Genomic DNA, 22,702 nt, shown 5'->3' on the forward strand with positions numbered 1-22,702 from the left:
CGTCCTTCTACATTCAACTGACTTCTGGAAATTGAAATAAAAGGGAACTCAACTCAGCTTCAGATCCATGGAAAAATGCACAAAAGTTTTTTTTGCAACTACTACCAGGAGGAGGAACACATTAACTGCTCATGCAATACCAGCGGTTAATGCTCCACCCTTGCCGTGGGAATCTAGAAAAGCTCCAGTGGCAGAACTGGAAGCCACAGAATAAAAGCCCTGCCCTTTGGCTCACTAGAAATTGTTATAAAAATATACTAGAAGCCAGCTAACACTATAAGGGAAAAAACAATGATAGTTCTGAATTGGTTTTAGGATAAATTCACACAGAAAATTCAAGTCAGCCTTAATGAGAAAATAAGTTACATTCTGAGAATTTTAGAAAGAAAAAAAAAACCACATGGGAATTCTTCATTGATTGCTTAGGATGTCCCATTTGTTATCCACTAACGCAAGGATCACAGACAATTGAAAATAAGGCATTTACTCAATAGCTGGGAGCACAACGAAATCAATTTGGAATGGACAGCTTTTAGTAGTTTGTCATGTGAACTCTCTTAAAGAGGTCCAGAAACCATTCTGGAGCCCTTTCAGTCTACTTGATCTCCTCCTCTGCTTTTAGAATCAAATATTACTTATTTCCCCAGGAGACTCCCATAGTCAACCGCAACTTGAGTTTAGCAGCTTGCCCCAAAACTCTGACGTTTTGGGCAGAGTTGGAAGTTGGAAGCCTTCTGAGTGCATTAAGTCCTCACTCAAATCCCTTCCTTTTAACCACCTGTAACAAAGCAATACCAAACTCTTTGCCAATCACTTTGAACAGCACCAGCACGGCTGTTGCATAGACAAGGAAAGCAATTTAAAAAATTCTTGTCACAAATAGGGGCCAGCAAGCTGCACGGCACAAAGGCAAGGAAGGGGGCAGAGAACAGGTGAAGAGCGCAGCAATTGCAGCACAAGGGGTGGTGGGAAACTGGGGAACCACAACTAGGAAAGAAAAAAGCAACCAGACAAGCCATAATGTAACCAAGTCACTTGGGAAGCACTTTTTATGGAAGAGTAGTACTCGGTATTACACTGCTCATCAGTAAGCCCTCTTATTTCTCCCCAAGACAAACACACTCGCTCTCTTCTCTGTATTTTCCCCTCGGAAAAAGCAGACGTACACTTCACTGCTTACAACGCATTTGATAGGACAACCACTTTATTACAAAGAACAAACAATGCTTTGAAATAAGACCAATCAACTTTAATTGTACAAAATGTCAGTTTCCTTGTAGAGGTCATTAAGTAACAGGCTGTAAGACTAAGTTCACGTCAAATTCGCTATCCTGAAATATCAGATAACAACAGTAATACTTATTATATCTTCAGAATTTATGGCATGATCATGTGCTCTACTCCAAACTACATTCAAAAGATATTGCTATAATTACTTTGAAAACACAAAGTGTAGGTTATTGTTCACTTTATTTCCACTTTCACAAGAACATTCTTAAGGTGAAGTTGTAGCAGCGTCTGCCGTTAACTGGCACAACTGTCCTGCACCCACGGTCACGTCACAACTTCCTTAGCAAGTTCAGTAAACCTAGACATTTCTACAACATGGATACTGTCGCCTGATAGATTTCAGCTTGTTACATGTCATTTAGTGACTTAAGAAGTGAGTGGATAACACAGATTCTCAAGGAGTTGATGTCAACAGTCTTCCAAATGAATTTTAAATCAAACAATATTTGTCTGATATCTAGTTGATAGGCAAACAGGTGAGATTTAGACATGTTCTAAATACAGTTCTAAAACGGACCACAAAGTGTATTTTACAGCATGTACCACAATTTCATTTTAAAGTAAAACCGTAAGGAATTGAAGATTTGCATATGATCACTATTCAACGTCACCCAACTTGGACAAAGAAGAGAAAATGACATCTTATGTCAAGTCAGCTGAAGAAAGCACACTTACAAGGAAATTATACTTTCATTGAAAACGCCACAGTTTTACCCTTTGGTAGTTGTGACATACCCACTGGAAAAGAAATTGTGCAAACCATGTGAAACCAAGTGCAAAAAAACTTCACCCAGACATACCCAACAGATTTTATTCTTAAATAACAACTCTACAATCACAGCTATCAACCAACAAAATCAAAGCCACAAGTGTTTTCTCTAAAGGCTTCTTTCACAGTACTAATAAGAAAAACCAAGTTATATTTTTCTAGTTAACAGCTCGTGTACAGTATTATTTTTAGTTATCAGACAGTATTGGTAGTGAGATCATACCTGATGAAATGGACCATTAAAACACAAGTATTTTAAAGCCAGTTAACTTCAGGAAAAATTCCTATACATTCATACTATAAACACTGTTTAAAGTGAATCTGGGATATCCGCCATTGTCATAATCACAAGATTTTTCTCTGGAGTAAAACCGTGTGTGTTACTCCTGTGCCACAATTAACACTATTACAGCAATTTATGGTCCCCAGCACTTTTTATATGCTATTATAGCATGTGATGCGTTGCAATAATTAAGGCTGTATCAGCACTTCTGTTACAACCCTGACTTTCAGGGTAGCTAAAACTTGGCTATAAAATCTGCTCTGGGATACTTGAGCTGTTAAATCTCTAACATCTTAGTGATACTTCTCCCACCAAACCAGGCACGTCAATTCATTTAGTTTATTTATTTACAAATGCTGTTAAGACAAATTTAACTGGCAGAGGCAAGTAATTCTACCTTGATGTATATTGTATTTTGGCATTCAGGGTAAAATTAAAGTGCAAAGTATAAACTTCATTGCACGGTAAAGTAATTTAGATTTTATTTTAAAATAAATCTTAGGTGCCTCAATCTATTCACCTAGTGACCTTGTCCAACTCAGCCATTTTCCTCTACACTTTGGTAAACATAGGTTTCTCTATAGATACATAAATAGCATTTAAAATGTTTACCTTTATTTCACTACTGTGAACAAATTTTCCATCTAGCATAGGAATGGATCAACCTATTCCTAGAAGTAATGCTTGTTGAATTTATCAGCTAGCTAGTTAATGTAAAATGATGCATAGTAAAAGGGAGATACTGAACTTGATTGGTAGAATATACTGGTAAAGCAAACAAGCACTTAAGAAGATTAACTGGAATAAATATGTCAAAAGTTGCCATACGATATGTGCAAAATTGCTTACCATGTATTCTAAACTTTGGTTAAAGTTTTCAGATTGAAGTTTTACAGAAACATTATGGAAGCAACACAAGTGATTACAAACACAGGAATGAGGTAAGTTATTATTAGTGCAAAAAGCAAGCATATGCTAAAAGCAACGCATATGGATTTAAAAAAAAAAAAAAAAGAGAATGAATCTCATGGAAGTTTTAATACAAGACCAGAAAGGTCTCTTGTAAACATTGGTATTTACAAGTTTAAGATTTGTACAACTACAAAAGGATAATTCTAAATATTAGTAGTGCATTTACAATGAATTTATGTTTTTTTTTTTTGTAATAAGACAAATGACTAAGTATCTTTTTCCTTTTAAATTTTCAGGGGATATCTTTCAGGATTAAGATATTTGTTACAAATAGTAGAAAAATCATTTCTTTACAAAAAAAGTATATATTAAAATATTTATACATTTTAAGTTACTATATAATAACTGGAAATTTTTTGCCTTGTACTCAGACACCACAATGAAGAATGTGGTATAAGAAACTGAAATCAAACAATTTGCTCATTTACCAAATCTTTATGAGTTATTTATGCAAAATCTCTAGCAATCATGGGGACTCTACCTCAAATAGTACTGCATATGCCAATTTTTTTTATTTGAAACTCTGTGTGTATATATATATATATTTAATATTTTAACTATCACTACCAAAAAGCTACTGGATAGAGTATGGTCCTCCACCCCACCATCTTCAGTATAGCTTCCATATGGTACTCATACCTGAGCAAGGCTCTGTAACGCTGATGTCTCAAACGTAAAAAAGGTTATATATTTTTAAGATAAAAACAATGCAAAAATAAAATATTTGTAGCATTTACAAATAGTACAAGAGTTACATTAAACACTACATTCGAAACTTGAAATTTATTATCTTGATTCTACTTTGAGCTTGATGTTTTCATATCTGCAAAAAGAAGGAGACATTGTGAAACATTTCATAATTTCACAGGCGTACATGATCAAATGCTGTCAAACAACCACTGTTTCATAGTTCTGGGATACATAGTTCTGGGATCAGGGTTAAAACAGCACTAGAGTACTAAACAGTAGGAAGACAACTTCTTCATTGTTGCTACCCACCTCAGAAAACTACACTCAAAACAACCAGAGATGTATTGAACAGTTCACTTTCAACCGCACCCTGTGGATCCCAGCGCAGGGACTGGCAGGACAGTCAAGCCCATCCAACAGCCCGTTACCCCCCAGAGGGTGGGAACTTCTAGTTGGGGATGGGCATGGATCAACTTATCACAAATTTGAGTGCAGAGATGAGATGACAAAACCTATTCCTAATAGCTCTAATACAGACTTTAAAGAGTACATTAAATCACAAAAATGCACCTTATGTCACTTTATGAAAAACTATTCTGATAAGGAATGAGTAAAGATTGGGGAAAAAAAGACTACATTCCTGCATATAACTGGATTACTTACTAATAAAATGGAAAACTTTTAAGCTGAAGCGAAGTACAGGGAAATCAGAAGCTTACTAGCATTTTATTATTGGAGGGACTAAGTGAGACTCAATAACCAACGCTCAGTACCTGCTTGTCTTTGCTTGCGAACAAATACCATCTCTTAATGTTAAGCTAAAAGTTAACATCCATCTTTTCCTAAAACTTCTCCAAAGAACAAAATGACGTTACACTGCTGAGAAAAGTGCACTGCTGAGACATGCGCTGCTGAGAAAAGCGTTGGTTGTAGAGGCACAATCAGCTATTTTCTCTGCCACAGCCCACTTAAATGCTGTGTCTGACACTGACTTTACCTTGAAGCCATCGAACTTGTGTGGCCGGTCCATATCCTCTCTCATTCTTTGCAGAAATCCTGAACACTATAGCAGGTCGTGAAGTGTAATCAACATGAGCATTTGAAAGCTGGGCAGCTGTCACTATACAAGATGTCTTAAGCCCACAGTATATTCTCATAAACACAAGCTGATTTGGATTTTCCTGTAATTGTGTGGAACGGATTGCTAAGTAGGCAGAATATTCCAAAATATTTCCAGAAGGTGAAGCCGGAGGCTCCCAAGAAAGATGAATACAGTCTACGCTCTGAAGAAAAAGAGAAAGTATGATACTATTCAGCTAACCGTTAGACACTGAACTATATATAATACAAATAGTTATAAATACATAAAAACCTAAGGTGCATCTTAAACTTCTAACCTATTCTGCTACTCTTTATTCCACAATTAACCTTTTGTTTCTTTCTTCTGGTACTAATGCAGAATCAACACAGATGCCAAAGGGTATTTTAGAAAATAAGAATGCTTATTTTCTGATCCATTCTTTCAAAAAAGAAAGATACTACACTTCCAAATACAAGTTTACTTGTATGTGTGGATGTACCAAATTTTCACTAGTTAAAAAGACAGTATGTTGGGCAAAGTGAAACACTAAACAATAAAACACATCTACCATTAAAACAAGTCACAAACCCCAGAAAAAGAAAGACAAAAATCCCTAAGTATTTTTAAGGTGGAATTTGTTGGGCTACGGGTTTGTAAAAGCTATCTACTTGAAAGTTAGCAGTTTTAAGAGATGAAAATGCACGTTAGCTTATCAATTCATTACCCAGAATTGCCCTCTGATTTTACCAACACCACTGTTCTTTTATGCAAAAAGACTAAAACCTAATCATCCTTCGGAGGTAAAGTGTCTTAAATTTTGTTTTAAACATGGTAAACCCCTATAAAATTAAGAATGCAGGAAAATAAAACAATGGGAAAATTATCAGACAATTAAGATGTATCTTGCAATGTGATCATTAAGTTTTAAAATATTTTTAGTGAGCTTCCTAAAGAATATTATGTTGAGAAGAAGTCACCAACTAAACATTTGGCACTATTCAACATTTCATTTTTCACTTTAAAAAAAAAAAAGCCAACTAGCCAAAAACAAGAGTTCCAGGATTAAGCTTGAACAGAATTGTACGCATCAGAACAAGAACTATTTATGTTTCTCACCTTGGTGATTTTGACTGTTGAAGGAGCTCCAGGAAAACCCGGAATGCAAGTCTTGAATTCACTGACTTTACTGAAAGGCCCAACACCACAGCCATTAATTGCAGCGACTCTGAACCTGTACACTGTGCCTGGAAAAAGATCCTGTTTCTTAAGTAATCTGTAGTCTGGTACATCTGCACTTTCCAGCTGAAAATAAAGCAGTGTTTTTGTTACTTTAAAATGTATTCTAAACACAATTAGCCTAAAAAAAAAAAAAAGACATGAAGTGGGTAGCAATAAACGGAGATTGTTAAGTTTAATTGAAACCCAAACCTGATCTAATGCTTTTGTATTTAAATCAGAAAGTTTCTGACAAAGGCACTAGCCTGCCTCAAAACAACTGGTCCAAGAACAACTCCCTCCCCCCAAACAACAAAAAACATGAAAACCCCAGACACTTAAATTGAACTGCATCTCTTGTTTAGCTTTACTTCGGAAAGTAAAAGCAAAGCAGCATTTCTAACTGTATACTTATTACTTAATTACTGTAGTCCACTGTCCTCAGAAATATTTTTCTTTGAAAATTACTTATTCCTATACTTAAGAGTTGCAATTTATGAATAGGTAACCTAAATATTTTTGAAGAAATGCACAGTCAGTAAGTTAGTAACAAGTAAGTTTCTGAAACATCATGTGCTAGTGTATTTCCTCGCTTAACACATACCTTGATACATCTTTGAAGCTTCCTATTGAACTATTTTCCTTGTGAATTATATGTAACAAACCTTAAACAATATAAACACCGTGAAATATACTACATATACTCTTTAAAACTGGTATGTGGAATATTTATAATGAAGTGTTTTCAAGAAAACCGTTCTGTTGTTTTGCGTTTTAAGAAAACCTGTTGGGGTAAGACAGCACCTTGAATACCTTCATCTACTCTAACACAAACACCAACACAACAGCTCTTGTCTAACCCATGGTTAAGACTGAAACCTGTTCTCCATGAAACACCCTCTTACTAAAAATATCTAAGTTCTAACGACGTTTAAAAACCACCACTATCAACAAGAAAGCCCAAGTGCCTGAAGCTTGTTCTACTCTTTGTGAAGGCTTTTTTTTTTTTTTTTTAAATACAATCAGTCCTACAAATACATTCTTGAAAGAAGACTGAGGGGTTTGGAGAGTGCTCAGGTTGCCTATTAATACATACATATGCATCAGAGGTTAAAATCCATTCACGAGTTTTATTTTCTCTTACATGTCCTATCTGCAAGTAAGATACCTAAGCTGCCTGCTAACAGGTAAAGTGCTACAAGTAAGGCAGAGATCTGTTCTGGCAGACAGAAAGCACAGCTAAGTAAATACTGTAGTATTTACTTACTGTATGTAAGACATTTGCTGACAAACAGGTTACATACAAGGAAGCAAATGCTGATTTCTGAGTTTTGAAATCAACTCATGCATCTTTTTAAGAGAAGCAGCCTCCTGGCTGTAGGTATTTCCGCCCATTTAAGTGACATACAGTCATCAGTTTTGTTTCTAGTCCACTTGGACATCATTAACCTACACTTTCACTATCAAGACTACAAAGGCTTTGCAAATTACATGTGTATAATGTGTTCACATACAGACTTACATATTTAACAACATTATCTTATAGAAAACTAATTCAACAGCCACTACTGTTCCACATCTAGTCTTTTTAAACATTCTAGACTGTTACTAGTATCTTTAAAATGTATCCTTGAGACAGGGAGGAAACTGAAATATTTTAGTACTGTAGGGAAATAATATACTTAAAAGTTCTTTATTTTTAAGAGTTTTACTGGTTTGAAAGTTCATTAAGTTGAATATTCCTTCCTAAGGCTACAAATAGAAATATGGAAAGAATTAGCAATGGCACAATAAGATGTTCCATATAACTAGACAAAAACAACAGGAAAAAAATACATCTGGTTTAGGAAACAGTAAAAAAAATAAAAAGCCAAATATGTCAGGAACTTTGATCACAAAACTCCTATAAGCACCAGTTTGTATCAGAAAGTTCCACATTTTGTTGTCAAACATATGAACGTTGGATTCCAAAACACCTGTGTGCAAGGTATGTCAGAGAAAAATTAGCAGCTACCTTGTTAGAGTTGCTCAGTGTTTCCTCTGGCAGCAAGTAGAACTGGCTCACCACAGCACTGTTGTTCTTAAAAATTCCAACATCATACCACTGCCGGTCTCTTGCTTTCACCGGTGCCATCTGTCTTTGTGGAGTTTTCTAGTATTTGAAGAACATGTTATGTAGACCATCCATACACTTTAATGTAATATAAAAAAAACATTTCAAGACTAGTGTATGCAGGAGAATCCCCTTTCATACCAGTAAATTACTTCCTTATACTTTAAATGAATACGCATCTGCTGTTGAAATACTGTTCAAAACCAAGCGGTTCTAAGTATTTAGACTCAGTCCATCATTTAGAAAATAGGAAAGCTGTAGATGGGACGTCATCTCTGACGTTCTAGTTTAAACAGGAAGGGGAAGAAGTTTACAGCTGTAGAACTAGGCGTGTGTAGCAGCCGGTAGTTGTGAGTTAATTTTGCTCAGAGGCCAAGAAGAACACTGCAATGTGGTTGTACATCAGCAGCTCTACCTGGGATTCTGCTGTATCTCAGCCCCAATCATACTCCCTTGAAAGCAGCTACTAAATTCACTTGCATCTGAGATCAGGGGCTCCACTGTGGCATGGGGCAATGGTTGTGGAGGGCATCAGAACTATTCCTGACTGGCCCAGAAAGACAAGCTGTCTTTCTTGCTTGTCTCCAGGCACCAAGGAGAGCACTCGCAGTGCTGCCCAGCGCAGACAGATGATGTCCCTGCTAGCATGGGAAAGGGGTAGGAGTGGCAGCTGCTATTGGCAAAAGCACCCCAACCCTTTAGTAGCAGCTGCTTCTTCCCATCCTTAGCTCCACTCTTTTGGTGGCACCTCGGTTTTGTGTATTAAGTTGTAAGCAGGTGAAATAGGAGGCATTTACTTTTTTTCAGGCAGTATTTACAGCTTGCATAGCCAGTCCCCATCTCCTCTAGGGAAAAACATCAAGATGTCAGTTCAGTTACGTTTCAAACCTACAGATCAGCAGCTAACACTATATCTGATCTAATACGTTTTAAATTCAGTTGTGCAGACAGAAAAACATTTTACATTTGCACATTATGCAGCAGAAAGACCACTTCACTGTGCCAGTCAATAAAAATGATCTAACAGCTGAAACACATACTTGGATCTCCTCCCGAATACACAACTGCTACTTAGATTCAAATCTAACCCGCACAATGAAATTAATTCACAACAGAAAATATTTACCCCTGTATTATTCACTTCAAGCCCTAAATATACCTTGCTTCTCTTTCAAAGAGATACAATTAAAGAAAAACAGAAGAGCCCTTACAACTAACCAATAGAGCAACAGAACTTAATTATACTTATGCAGACTTACAGAGGAGTGTGAATCATTTGTCTGTCCAGTATTGACCCTCGTTGAAGGCATGATATAAGCAGTTTCAGCAGCTAGAAACAAAAAATTACACTTAAGTTTTTCTTACAAATTAAGCTTTATAACACAAAGTCCACAGAATATAAAAGCTGACCTCAATAGCCATTTACAAGTGTTTGCTGCAAAAGTATGTCTCAAAGTTCTTTTGCATGCAGCTTTATTTGTAACATGAACAACTGATTTTGGTTTGTTTTATATTCACAGAACAATTATAAGAGCCTGACACTGCAGACAACTACAGATAATACAGACAAGACTCAGAAAATCCTAAAATATGACAGGATTATGAAATCAGTATGAAATATTTGTGAACAAGTAATAAATATCAGATTGAGGCACATACTGATGACACAGTATGAATCGCCTAAGCATGAAATCTTAACACACTGCTTCAGAAATAAATACAGTTTGAATTCTGAATAAGAGCAATTAATCTTTAAACTAACCTAACAAATGGGAAAAGAACATTTACTAAATTTAAAATTGAATTTAAAAAAAAATAAAAAGAAACCAAAGCACATGAAAAACTCAAGGGAATATTAGTATTCTATACTTGTGTTTGTTTTTAAAAAACAATACTGTTCAGTAAAAATTACACTACTTGTATTCAGTAAGAGAATACTTTAGCTAACACTCAAAACAATAGCAAGCACAGTCTGTTGATTTTCATGAAAAACAGAATTGAAAAAGTGTTTATGTTTAGTTTTTGTATTGGTGCTTATTTTGGATACTTCAAGCACACTGTGAAGAGGTCACCACCTTTGGCTAGTGGTGAGCTAGCCACAGCCACATAAGCTGGCCATATTTGTTACAGGGGTCAATTGTTTAAAATCAAAACCATGTAAGTTTATTATCTGTAGACTTTTGCTGATGAAACAAGCAGACAATCACTGAATGAAAGCAAATATCCTACAGGCAACAAAACTGGCTGTCACTGCTGTTTAAAAAACAGGCTTCTGCATGAACGAAGATTTAAAGGATTTTTCACTTACAGGAAACAAAGTTGTTTGCAAGAATATAAAAGGAATATCCTGATTTTAAAAGATGTGTAAAACATAGCAGAGATCATTCAGGCTGCCCAAGGTCCTCCACGGCCCAAAGCCCTATCTCAATCCCAGGTACTAGCCAAGATGGGAATCCCACCACACTACAGGAACTCTGATGGCCTTAGATATATATGGCTCAAAATACAGTATGTGAAACACATTTCAAACCTTCAGATTTTGAATTGAATGTTGTTAGTGAAGTTTCATCTTTAACAACTGCCCCATTTGTACTTGATGATTCAGTTTTAACAGCCTGCTGGGTTACCATAGTTTGTGTGCTGGAGACAGTACTGGATACAGAAGCATCGGGCATTACAGTTCTTTTGTCCAAGTCATGTAATTCACCTACATTTGCTGAAGTCTGAGGACCTTAGAAAAAGAAAATATTAACCAGAATTCAATACTGATGACACCTAACAAATCTCAACTTGATCTAACGGCTTTAGTTTCACATAAAAACAGACGTTAGCTCAGGCTTAGACTAAAATAGATCAGATTATATGCATTGCTAACACTTTCTTTATGTAACTAGCATAATAAGAACTTGTCTGTATAGTCATAACCAAATACATGTTAACAGTTGTATTCAAATAGCAATTTCATTTGTGCTAGATGTATTCTTTATCTATTTAATCCTTTCTTAACCAATTTTGGGGAAAAAAGTATTCACACAAATGAATATCACAGCTTTATAACAAGCAATTTCATATTAACATCAGTGGAAGTCTACTTCTTGCTCAGCACTAAGATCCCGAACTTCCACACAATAATTAAAACACACTGCAAAGGAAATGAAAAACGTAACACCACATAAATTACGTAAAAGTCAAATATAAACAGATCAGGTGCTTGGGCCTGGATTCACCCCACTGAACTTTCAGTGAAGTGCCTACATCAGTGACTAGTCAGTTTCTTTTTCCTCTGTAACCAGAGAAAAACATGCTCCTCTCTACGTCATCTACCAGGCTAGTAACTTTTCATTATTAACAGGCAGAGAAGTACTATCAAAAGGAGCCTTGAGCTACTATAACCTTACCTAGTACAATAGATCTGGTACTGTCCATCTGGTCTTTGACGTTAAGAAGGGCTATTTATGTTTAAAGAGACACATTTGCCATCATAATATTGAATATATTAAGAATTTTCTCTTGTGATACTTAAAACAATTTAGGATTTCCTTTTTCCATGTAATGTCTAAAATTATGTATAGTAGTAACTAGCACAAGGATTTTTTTAAATGCATATATAAAATAATTTTAAATTGCAAGACAGAAATAATCTTATTCTGTGTTTGAGATGACTTTTTAATTCTCACTTTTTAATTATTTTTTATTCTGTAGATATCTTACTTGAAGTACAAACAGGCAAGAGAGAAGGGGCATTTGATTCTTTGAATCCTGTTGCATCTGCATGGTTTTTCATAGTCTCCTGTGTAATCTTGTTCTCAGGTGCTGCAACCTTTTCTTTTCCTTCTATTTTTAATAATGAGTTGGATGAAAGGGAAACTTGGACCTAAATATTAACAAATAAGTTGTTTTGGTTAACTGTGAAGTTCATAAATTTCGGTTGCAAACATGGCATGAAAATGCTTGCTCAAAAACAACAAAAATCCTCCTACCAATCCCCCGGCACTTTAAAATACAACAAGCAATCAACGTCACAATCCACATTATTCTAGCCATCATAAAAGAAAGACTGAAACTAAGTTAACTTGGAAGTGTCCCTGTCCCCCGCTACATTTTATCTGAGTGAGCTCACATTCTTATCACACAGAAGCTCATTAATACATACATTTAGCCTATTGGGGTGGGGGGACAGGGGTTGGGATGGGCAGGGGGGCAAAAATCACAATTAAAGAGGCTTTCAACCACTGCTTTCCTGGCACATATCTAAGATATTTCTACTGTTAGTAAAATTCACAGTACTTCTACGTGTGTTTTCTGCAAGAACACATTATGAATTCCATACAGATCTAATTCCATACAGATCTACACAATTAAGAAAAGGTCTACGTTATTAAAAATGGGATCCTTTAGCCAGAGTTCTTCCTCTGTTTCTTTGTTATTGGCAAAACAGCGGAACATGTACAACTGCACAGCCAGAATACATAATAATTGGGTTTATACTGTAGTAGAAACCTACTGCTAAGCAGAGCAGCATGAAAACCTGAACTAAGAAGGAACATGCATTATCCTTTTTGCTTCCCACATGAATTTCACCAACATTTTGAGGGTGAAAAGTATTTCTCCTGTTATCAGGCTCCCAGTTAGCATTCTGGAAGCCAACACAGTTGCAGTTTGCTCTCTGTATTACCAGGAAGAGGACTTTAAAGACCGTGTCAATCATGAAAATAAAAAGGATGTAAAAAAGCATATACAACCACTTCAGCGCATGTCTTTGTTGTTGTTTGATTTGGGAATTTTCTAAGGTCTAAAAAGTAGGCAGGGACTTTAAAAGCTGAGAAAGTGTTTTGGCAGTTCTCTTGCTTCCCACACTACTTTGCCACTTAAGCATTTTTCAATTTACACTTACATTATTAGGAATGACATTATTTGCTTGGCTGGGATGATCCACCTTCATTTCTGGACAAGGGACACTAGTCAATGATTGTGGAGTTTGATGCAGAGAAGAGCCACCTTTCAGGTAAACAAAAGCAAATCGCAATCAGTTACATAAAACTTAGTATTAATGGGTGGAATCTATTCCAGTAAGCACGAGGGAGACATGAGGTTGCCTGAAGAATGACTTGGTTGAAATGAAACTGCATAGCCAAACGGTCAATTAAAATCCCTTCCTCGCCGTCTCCTTTCTCAATTCATGCCCAGTACTACACAAATATCTCCAGCATTCAGATAGCCAGAGCTGACAAGAGACAGGTTAAGCTGAATTTTCCATAATTACGATGTACACATTTTGGAAATATCCAAAGAAAGAGGGTATGTCTCTCTGAGTCATCTTACTTAAAACAAACAAACAACTCAGTTATTTACTCAAATCTCTACTCTACCTTTGCACAAGCATTAGTGTAATGTGATCTGACTACTACCTTGTGAACTCAGCATGGATGTCTCAGGAGCCCCAGTGCCAGGTATTCCAGCCGCTGATGGCACTGGTGAATCAGCATGTAATTGAAGAAGATATCCTTCAACAGTAGGTACTTCATCCCATTTCACTTGAAAAGAGTTGGTTGTAGCTCTAATCAGCTGTACCTGTGATGGTGCTGGAGGTTTCTCTACAAGAAACCAATAGAATAGAGGTGCCATATTTGAAACTGCCCCTTTTAAAACCTTAAGAAATATCTACATAAAGCAAGAAAATCAATAGGTCCCTTTTCACTTATGTATAATATGTACCAAATTCAACAAGAAACATTGTCAAGTGTGCCAGGTCGAGCACAGAATTATAAATTCACATTCTAAAGTGTTTAAAAACACTGAATTTTTGATGCTTTTCTTAGTGTTTTAACGGCTCTTCTGCTGCTGGTATGTCTTTGTGTTGTATATACATCATTATAGGCATTACAGTACACGAGATCCTTTTCCTTTCCTAAAAGGCAATGTGCAGCTCTTTGGCTCCTAAAGCTTTACATACTCCTGGAAGGAATTCATGGAAGACTGAACTTCCTTTTTGCCTGCTCTCTCTAGCTAAAGTGAGCTTTCCCTCAAACTTCTGCACAGGCTGAAGCCCAGGCATGATTCAATGCCGATGACCTGCTCTCCTCACTTGTCCTGATGCCTGACTAGGTTGCACTCTCAAGCACATCCCTCCCCTGCCACTCCTTTACTTATTCTAACCTTATCCTGAGGGGAGGGGAAAAAAAGGCAAAAAGGGAAAAAAAAAGAAAAAAGAAAAAAGAAAAATTCTCCACTGCCCTAAATGTTTCACATTCTCCAATAACCATTCTTATACTTCTGCCTGAGCAGGCAACAGCTCCCTCCTGAAAGTGCTGTTCTAGTTTCCTCACTCCTGATACCATCTCCGTGTCCTGCTAACAAACAAATATCCATCATGTCAGCTACTAATGAGTGATTAATACCCCAAAATCCCCTAAGCCCCAGAACAATTTGGTCCTTTCTCTGATTCAACAGTATCTTTTCAGTCCAGGAGATGAGGAAGCAGCAGCAGCAGCAATGATCCCAAGAGAAGGAGGGGGTTGGTTAAAAAAAAAAAAAAAAAAAAAAAAGGTAAGTAGCAACAGAAGAGATCACTCTAAGAAGAGAGGCCAGGAACTTTGAGTTTAGGTAAAACACTCTTTAGCACCTTTTATCTACCAACTATGGCATGCAATACAGAATTTAGCCACAAAGTTCTTTCAGGGGCTTTAAACATGCCTTTCTATTTTCTTCTGTTTGAATTACAGCTGTAGTCTTCAAACAATCAACAGTGAAGTGTGGCTTATTTGAATAAGCTTTAAAATTTAAAACACTTTTGTGCTTGCTACAGCTTCAGAGCTTCTGAGCATTGATGATGCCAACTCCCGATATATTAATAAAATATGGAACATAGTACAAGTCTCTCATTTATTTCTGACTCACCAGTATCAAGGTACCAAAGATCTTTGCAGCAAACTTGATTGTTCCAAGCTTTTCTGTAACCATCTCTACCACTCCAGATATACAGACGAGTGCCAACCGCTACCGCACAGTGTCCTGCTCTTGGCCCTGGTAACAAGTTACTTTTGTCTTCCTGGCAATCTGAGATCAGACCTATCCATTCTGTGGTATCTAGTAAATAAAACTCAAAAACATTAGTTTCTAGATGAATTTCAAAGCATGCAATACAGATGTTAATACACTTAACTGCTCAGAGAAAATGAAAATAAATCACATCTGTTTTTATAATGACTGCATTGGATTTTTCAATATTACAAATAGAAGGTCACTTTCCAATTCATTTGTAAGATATGTTCAGTTGATTCAGGATCAATTTTCTGACCTCTGGTGCCCATCTCAGATGAACAGAAGATCAGAAATTGAAGATTAAGGGACAGTTCTATCACAGTTTAGAAAAAAATTCATTTCAGGATCTTTCTTGTGTCCTACTATAAATGAAGAAGTGCTATCTATTTTACCTAGTATTAAAAGTTGTACGAACAAAGATTTGCATCAGCAAACATGCTGAATGATCAAAGAAAAAAGCATTTCTTAAGAAAGATGAAAAGAAAAAAAAGGTATCTTCTGTATTCAACTATGTTTACAACTATCTTAAAAACTATCTCGGGGTCTTTAGAATATTTATTCTACTCTGTTAAGAAAGGATTAATTCAAAATGCCCACTCCAAGACAGACAGAAACACTAACCCAAATTAAGATAAGAAAATGAACCGGTACATTTCCATTCACCATCATGAGCAGAAATTTCACCTCCTGCTGACTGTGGAACCCATCCACCAAAAACATACATTCTGAAATATAGGAAAAGAGGGAAGAGGGAAGAAGAAAAGAAAAGTGAATTAATATTTCCAGCCCTGCTGCATGTGCTCTCTCAAACTAGGACAAAACAGAAATTTCCAGCGCTTTACAGTTCTTCTTTACATCAGATTTTATTTGTGTCTCGCTGCGGACATCTACCTTCTGAAAATTTTGAGTAAGTTAACTGATTAAAAATAAATAAAATCTCAAACAAGTCCCCAGAAACAGAAATTAGTACTGTGTTCCTTTTACAAACCACCAACCTGCTAATATTCTCCAGAAGTCATGTGTTTACATGGAATTTCTACAGCCCTTTGCTGTAGACCTCTCAATAAATCATTCTAAAGTTAGAAAACAGGTATCTAAGTCAGATATCAAAACCCAAAAACATAATGCAGGCTACAACCTAATAACATTTTATATATAAAAAATGCTAAGCTCTTGGCTCAGGAAACAGTTTCTCACTTCTTTCCCACCCCCTGCCTCTTTCTCCTCACCCTGGCTTGTAAACAGATAAAATGTACTGAAATCCATTTTGTCAGTGCTATCTGCCAGAACGAGTCACGCTGGCAAGAAGCAAAGAATTGAAGAACAGACTACAGAAAAACTGGTCCACAAAAATACAGAACAGCTTTGCCTAGAACTAAACTCTACTCTTTGGGTCAGTTTATTCGTGTACCTATTTCCCTGTCGCAGATTCAGAGGCAGCGAAGTTGGCTCCCGACAGAGCCAGCTCAGGTCCAGCTGATGCTGCCCCTGAATGCACAAAGATGCATAAAGGAGCTTGGAAAACTACTTGGGTTGGGCAAATCATCCTGCTGCATGGAAACACTGACAGTTTGAGAACTCTAAATTAAAACCAGTACTTTTTAATTTCCACTGAGGTAGGGTAATAGAAGTAGAAAAGTACTCTACAGGGCTGATGGTTTATACTGAGCAGTAGTGGATAAGCATCACCGTTCTCCTACTACGTGTACCTTTCTATAGTTGAGCTTTTAACAACAGACATACTTGTTTCCTATTACATTGGCCGTATGGAGACTGCGAGGAAGTGGAACTGTCCCTTTAGTTTCTGGTCTCGACCAGGTCATGGTTTCTAAAAGAAAAAGAAGAAAAATCTTCAATCAACTTATTACTGTGAATTTCTCAATCTGGATTTTAGGAGGGAATGAACCTCTAACATTCAACAAAACAAAATTTCATCTTTTTAAGGTGGCCACTTTAAAAAAGAAAGCGCAGTAACAGGCACTTAAAGCTTCTTTTAAAATTCATAAAAAATTAGTCAGAATTTTCTATCAGTTTTCCAAAAGGATATATTAAGCTCATTTTTTTATGATTATTCAACTCTGTTATCACAGTGACATTCTTTAATGCAGCCTAAGAAAACAAACAATCTCACAGCATAACCCAAATCCGTGAGGATGAGGATAATAAATGCAAACAATGCTGTATCCATCTCATTCCAAAAATTACAGAAGATTAACACCGTAGTTTAAGTCCCAATAACATCTGCACTACAGCATGCCATTAATCCTCATGTACTTTAATTTTTCCTCATTGCCAGTGAAGCCCCTGAACTGACTTCTACTGGCAGATGAACTCACCTATGTCAAGTTCCCAGAGATCGTTAAGCCGACAGCCACACATCCCTCCAAAAATGTACATCTTTGGATTTCCCAAATCTTTTCTGCAGTATACAATGGCGGTGTGAGATTCTCGGGGAGATGGCAAGATACCTTTTGTCACAGGAATACTCCAGCCAACAACTCCAGAACCATGCTGCAGCTCCAATTCATAGAAATCATTTAAATATCTAGGGTATGATTGACACAGTATGAAAAATATGTTTAAAAACATGACTTAAGTGAGTTTTAAATGCTGACTGCTTACAAGCATTACACCTTCCACCTTGGAAGAGCAGGGAATTTTAAAATCCCAAAACATTCGATGGCATTGTGGACAGTATCAAAACTAAATGAATTTAAAACAAAAAAAATGAACTATTGTAACTTTTTGCCTCTAAGGAAGGCACACGATACTTACATCATACTTCGTACACCATAGCTTGTGAAAGAAACATTCAAAACTGGTAAACAACATTCTTAGCAGAAATTACCACATGTGGATAAAGCTGGAATAGAGCATGAAGTTGTAAGAAATGCACTATGACATGGGACTTAAAGAATTTCTGCAACTCAAAGGTAACAAAGTTGAAAAGGAGCTGGTTCTTTACTGGTGTGTTCAGGCTGGCCAAGAGACAATTAGCCATGTGTTGATGAATCTATTGGAATGTTATTTTTAGATAACTTGAATCTTGGCATTCACGCTGAATACCTCATTTAATGAGCTTCAGATTGCCAGTTTGTAGCTCAGGGGATATAAGCACTAAACTGCAGGTAAGCATGGTACAAAATTTCATCGTTATAGTTCTGTTTGCTGATAATAAAGGCAACTGCAACTGTTACTTTAAAAAAAATCCAGATTGTTTTCCAGAGCATTGTAGAAGAAACTTCCATTGTGAATTCCCTGATGACTCATGAGACTTTGCTTCTTTAAGTAAACCTCACAAGCACACGTTCTTAAAAACATCCCCCAAAATATTAAGGAAAAAAAACAAACCCTATTTAGTTTTCCCTCCAAAGGTGTCAGGGCTTTCAGTCTGTGTTCCATAAACTGGGATTAGCGGAAGAAATATTTAAGCTTCTTAGCATGCAATGCCATCCATCCCACAACCAACCCAAATGCAGGTAGTCAGCAAGCAAGACAGCCTCCCTAAAATGTTCCTCTTCAAAATTGCTGCATATAATTATTTATTTTTAAAGACACTGGATTCAAACCAAAACAGCATACCTGGGAACATTATTATTTGAATCCTCACTCTCATTTGCCAGGCCACCAAATAAATAGCACTTGTTACCATATAAAGAAAAGCTGTGGCCAAGTCGAGGACAAGGTGGTGATCCAGTGGAAGGAGCTTGAGGTTTTACTTTTTTCCAGAGCCATCGGCTTGCCTTAAGGACAAGAAAGACATGCTGAGAAATATCTTCATTTATATTTATTCATACTCAATGAATTCAGATAATATTAACATTCCTTGCATATTATGTGAATGATTTTTTAAAGAGTGCTGAGCTTTTCTTAGGGTATACGTTAACAGGGATACATAAAAGCTAACTTTCATAAAACATTAAATATTTTATACTTTGATTAGATGGAAGTCTTTTTTCCAAAGTTATTTACATTTCCTCCATCTTCAGAGTCTATTTAAAGAGTTTATTTTTCCTTGAGCAAAGCAAAGCTCATCTAACTGCACTCTGCAGTTGGTAATATAAAATGTTTTATTCCTAAATAAATACACAAAATAGTCCTCAGAACTGGAACATTTTCATACATTTCCTACCTGTAATTCATATAAATCATTACTGTATCTTCCATATTCAACCATTCCTCCAAAAACTAATATTCTGGTACCATCACAAACAAATCCATGTGCTGCGCAGCCTGGAGGAATATCTCCCCTTACAGCAGGAAGGAACCATTGATTTGTAGCTACAATTAAAAAAAAAAAAAAAAAGAAAAAAGAAACAAAGAAAAAAACAGTGAGAAGGAAAGTGTATTTTTAAACACCTCTACTTTCTAAAGAACTACCTTTTAACTGCCAGATGACTGTGAACGGGCTGTTTAACACTAAGTTTTTAAAATAAGAAATCAGTTTAATCTGATTTAAAACACTAAAACAAACAAACACACACACACACCTCTATCAAACCAATGTTATTCAATATATAAACAAGCACGAGGTCACGGTAAGTCAGTTACCAAAGACTGTACAGCAATTTAATAGAGTTGCTGAAAAAAAGTGGCACTCGGAGAGTGTTAGTCCTAGAAACAGAATTATTATAGCAGCAGCAGCAGCATGGCAGTGTGCCTGGACTTAATAGCCCTATTGAAAAACTAATTACACTATTTTGGGATGTTAATATCTACAGAGTACTGCACTGATACATGGGAAAGGAGAGGCAAGAACAGCAATTGAGACTGTCTGGTACCATAGCATATTGTCGTTCAAAGTGTTTTGGAACTAAGCAGTTACAAGAGATAGCCTTCTCCTTTTCCTAAGCTTTCTTCATGAGTAAGAAGTGTGAAACGTGTGAAATTAAAAGCTTCCAGAGAACACTGCTGTAGGGGATTAAGAGGTCCTCAGTGTGTCATCACGCTCAGAGCAGGAGTAACGGGTGCCATCCCACACTCGGACACCCCAGGTCACAGCCCTGCATCTGAGCCCTGAGAAAAGAGGTCAGTTTGAGCCAAACACACGTCTGGGGGCTGGAATGGCTGAGTCACGGTCGGTCCTTTTTGTCACTGCTGCAAAGGGGCAAACACCTTTGGAATCTGGGCAGGAAAATAAATAAAGTGACATTAAGACTCGCTTAAGACATCTGCCACAACCGTTGCTCCAAAAGACAGCAACGTGACTGCTTTATCTAAAAGCTTTATTTAGGTTACTTGTCATAACAGTGAGGTTAAGAGATTGCAGCCTTCTGAAACGTGACATCTTTAAGCTCCCACAGAATAATCCGCTTGGAAGAACTCTAACACTACGCATTTTCCTTGTAATGAACTACGTGCAGAACATTTCCACCCTCACGGATTTTGTCTCAAAAAAAAAAAAAAAAGAAATCCATTCAGCAAAAAATACCATCATCTTTTTGGAGTGCGTGGTTGTACTTTTGAATGATTTTTAGAAGTTGGCGAGTTAAAAGGATGGCTGACGTGCTCTTAACTTTCATGCTTGCAGCGTATTTCACGCGAAGCCGCAAGCAGCGATGAGAAGCGCAGCTCAGCCACCTCACTCTTCCACCTCAGGCCGAAAACTGAAATCTCACGGAAGTTTTCCAGCCTTCCATCGCGCACAGTTCGGGCACCTCATCCTTCACTCAGGACAGCAGCCGTTGGCAGCTTCCCGCTTGAAAAGGCTGCCGGTGCCAGCCACCGCGCTCGTCTCTGCGAGCTGCCACCAGAGGGGGACCTGGGCACGGCGGGGGAGCGCCCACCGGGGGAGCCCCCAGGCTCCAGGACTCAGCAAACGGGGAGGGGATGAGGAGCACAGGGCGATCCCGGCGGCAGCCGTGCTCTCCGGGGGGCGAGGAGGAGGAGGAGGAGGAGGAAGGAGGAGGCCCCCAGGGACATGGCGGCAGCGCCGCCGCCCTCTCCCCGCCGCCCCCCGCTCCCTACCGCCCCGCCCCGCGCCGCGCACCCGTGTTGTAGACGTGCAGCTCGTCGGCGATGCCCTCGTTGCCGCCGCCGAAGATGATGACCAGCTCGCGGATGGCGACGGCGCGGTGCCCGTGGCGGGAGCGCGGCACCGGCCCCGTGAAGGAAGACACCCGCCTCCAGCTCAGCCCAGCGGCGGCCGCCGCCATCTTACCGCCGCTCCCACAATGCACCGCGCCGGCGGGCCGGGCCGCAGGGGAGGGGGTGATGGCGGCGGGGCCGGGGGGGGGGGGAGGAAAGGGGGGACGTGGTGGGGCGCCGGGTGGCCCTGGGTGAGGCCCGCGGTGTGTGCCACGGGTCCTCGGAGCCAGGCCTAGGAGGGGCTGCGGTGTGTGGTGTTCCCGTCCTCAGGAGCTCCCCTCAGGCTTAGCTGGGCGCCCTGAGTGTCGCCCTGTGAGGGGAGTCGGGCGCTGGGTAGGCGCTGAGGGCTGAGATGAGAAACCGAGGTTTCGGTTCTGCAGCGAACAGCGGGCGAGCTGAGTAAAGCTGAAGATTTCGGTCAGCGGGACGGAAGCTGTGCTTTTCCCTCTGTGATGAGGGCGTTAAGTGAGGCTGTAAACGCTTGGGTTGGAGGGAAACCCGGAGAAGGCGCTGCTGGCAGTGCGGGGAGAGCTGGTGGTCCCCATGCTGCCGCCACACGCGCCTCAGAGCTCATCAGGGTGCACGGAGAATGCAAGGGACACTAATAAAACACAGGTGGATTTCGATGAATGTGAACATAATCCTGCATAAAAGTAGTGCACACCAGAAAAAAGTGATGGCTGTGACCATCTACACGAAGCATGTAACTCCTTGTACTGCTCTTCAATTATTTTTCCAACAAGCAGCTCTGCAAAAAATAAGTTGCTGTAGTAAATCAGACACAGATAATACCCTTGAAGCATATTTGAGACATATGGTTAAAAGCCCACGTTTTCAGATTCTAGGAGTGGAACAAAAATCTTAGTCAAAATTCTAAAAATAAAACCCTGCATTTTAAATGAGGTACCCTTCATAAGTTGTGTGCTGTCTCATGCTAGAAATGTGAAATAGAATTTAAGGTGTATTCTTATTCCTTTCACTAGTGGTGAAAGTCTTGTGATAAAACTGCTTTACTGTATAAGAGGCTCCTAGAAAGGAGGCAGAGAATTGGAATAAAAGAAGTGACATAAAAGTGCAAATGCATTCCAGGGTCATTTAGGAGACAGAGTGTCAACAGACAGTATTAACATCTGCATGATACCTTAATCTAAGGTCCCTCTG

The 22,702-nt window shown here is 38.3% G+C and overlaps 1 protein-coding gene across 2 annotated transcripts; it reads right to left on the reverse strand.

Annotated features, from left to right (window-relative positions):
* Nucleotides 1-1,186: 1,186 nt before the first annotated feature.
* Nucleotides 1,187-21,650, reverse strand: HCFC2 (host cell factor C2). 2 transcript variants are annotated; one of them, XM_083812049.1, is made up of 16 exons: nucleotides 21,444-21,649; nucleotides 19,587-19,735; nucleotides 19,037-19,197; nucleotides 17,791-17,999; nucleotides 17,198-17,282; nucleotides 16,076-16,179; nucleotides 15,311-15,499; nucleotides 13,822-14,007; nucleotides 13,308-13,411; nucleotides 12,125-12,287; nucleotides 10,944-11,144; nucleotides 9,673-9,743; nucleotides 8,315-8,452; nucleotides 6,202-6,387; nucleotides 5,002-5,287; nucleotides 1,187-4,137 (listed from the first exon to the last, which is right to left on the reverse strand). In XM_083812049.1, exons 1-16 carry the CDS (start codon nucleotides 21,607-21,609, stop codon nucleotides 4,112-4,114), a joined length of 2,424 nt encoding a protein of 807 aa, XP_083668175.1. In that variant the 5' UTR covers nucleotides 21,610-21,649; the 3' UTR covers nucleotides 1,187-4,111. The 2 variants fall into 2 exon arrangements, with proteins under 2 accessions (XP_083668175.1, XP_083668174.1); XM_083812048.1 differs by lacking the exon at nucleotides 1,187-4,137 and having other exon boundaries at nucleotides 4,145-5,287; nucleotides 21,444-21,650.
* Between the last annotated feature and the right edge of the window lie 1,052 nt (nucleotides 21,651-22,702).

Source organism: Anser anser (genome assembly GCF_964211835.1).
Source record: "Anser anser genome assembly, chromosome: 1".
Lineage (NCBI taxonomy): Eukaryota > Metazoa > Chordata > Aves > Anseriformes > Anatidae > Anser > Anser anser.

Excerpts from the sequence above, each read along its gene's own strand:
- HCFC2 (XM_083812048.1), bottom strand. The coding sequence starts at position 21,609 with ATGGCGGCGGCCGCCGCTGGGCTGAGCTGGAGGCGGGTGTCTTCCTTC. Across the intron at positions 12,288-13,307 it reads ATAATGTCATTCCTAATAAT|GTCCAAGTTTCCCTTTCATC; the intron begins GTAAGTGTAAAT and ends GTTAATATTTAG. Across the intron at positions 11,145-12,124 it reads CTTGCCTGTTTGTACTTCAA|GTCCTCAGACTTCAGCAAAT; the intron begins GTAAGATATCTA and ends TCTTTTTCTAAG.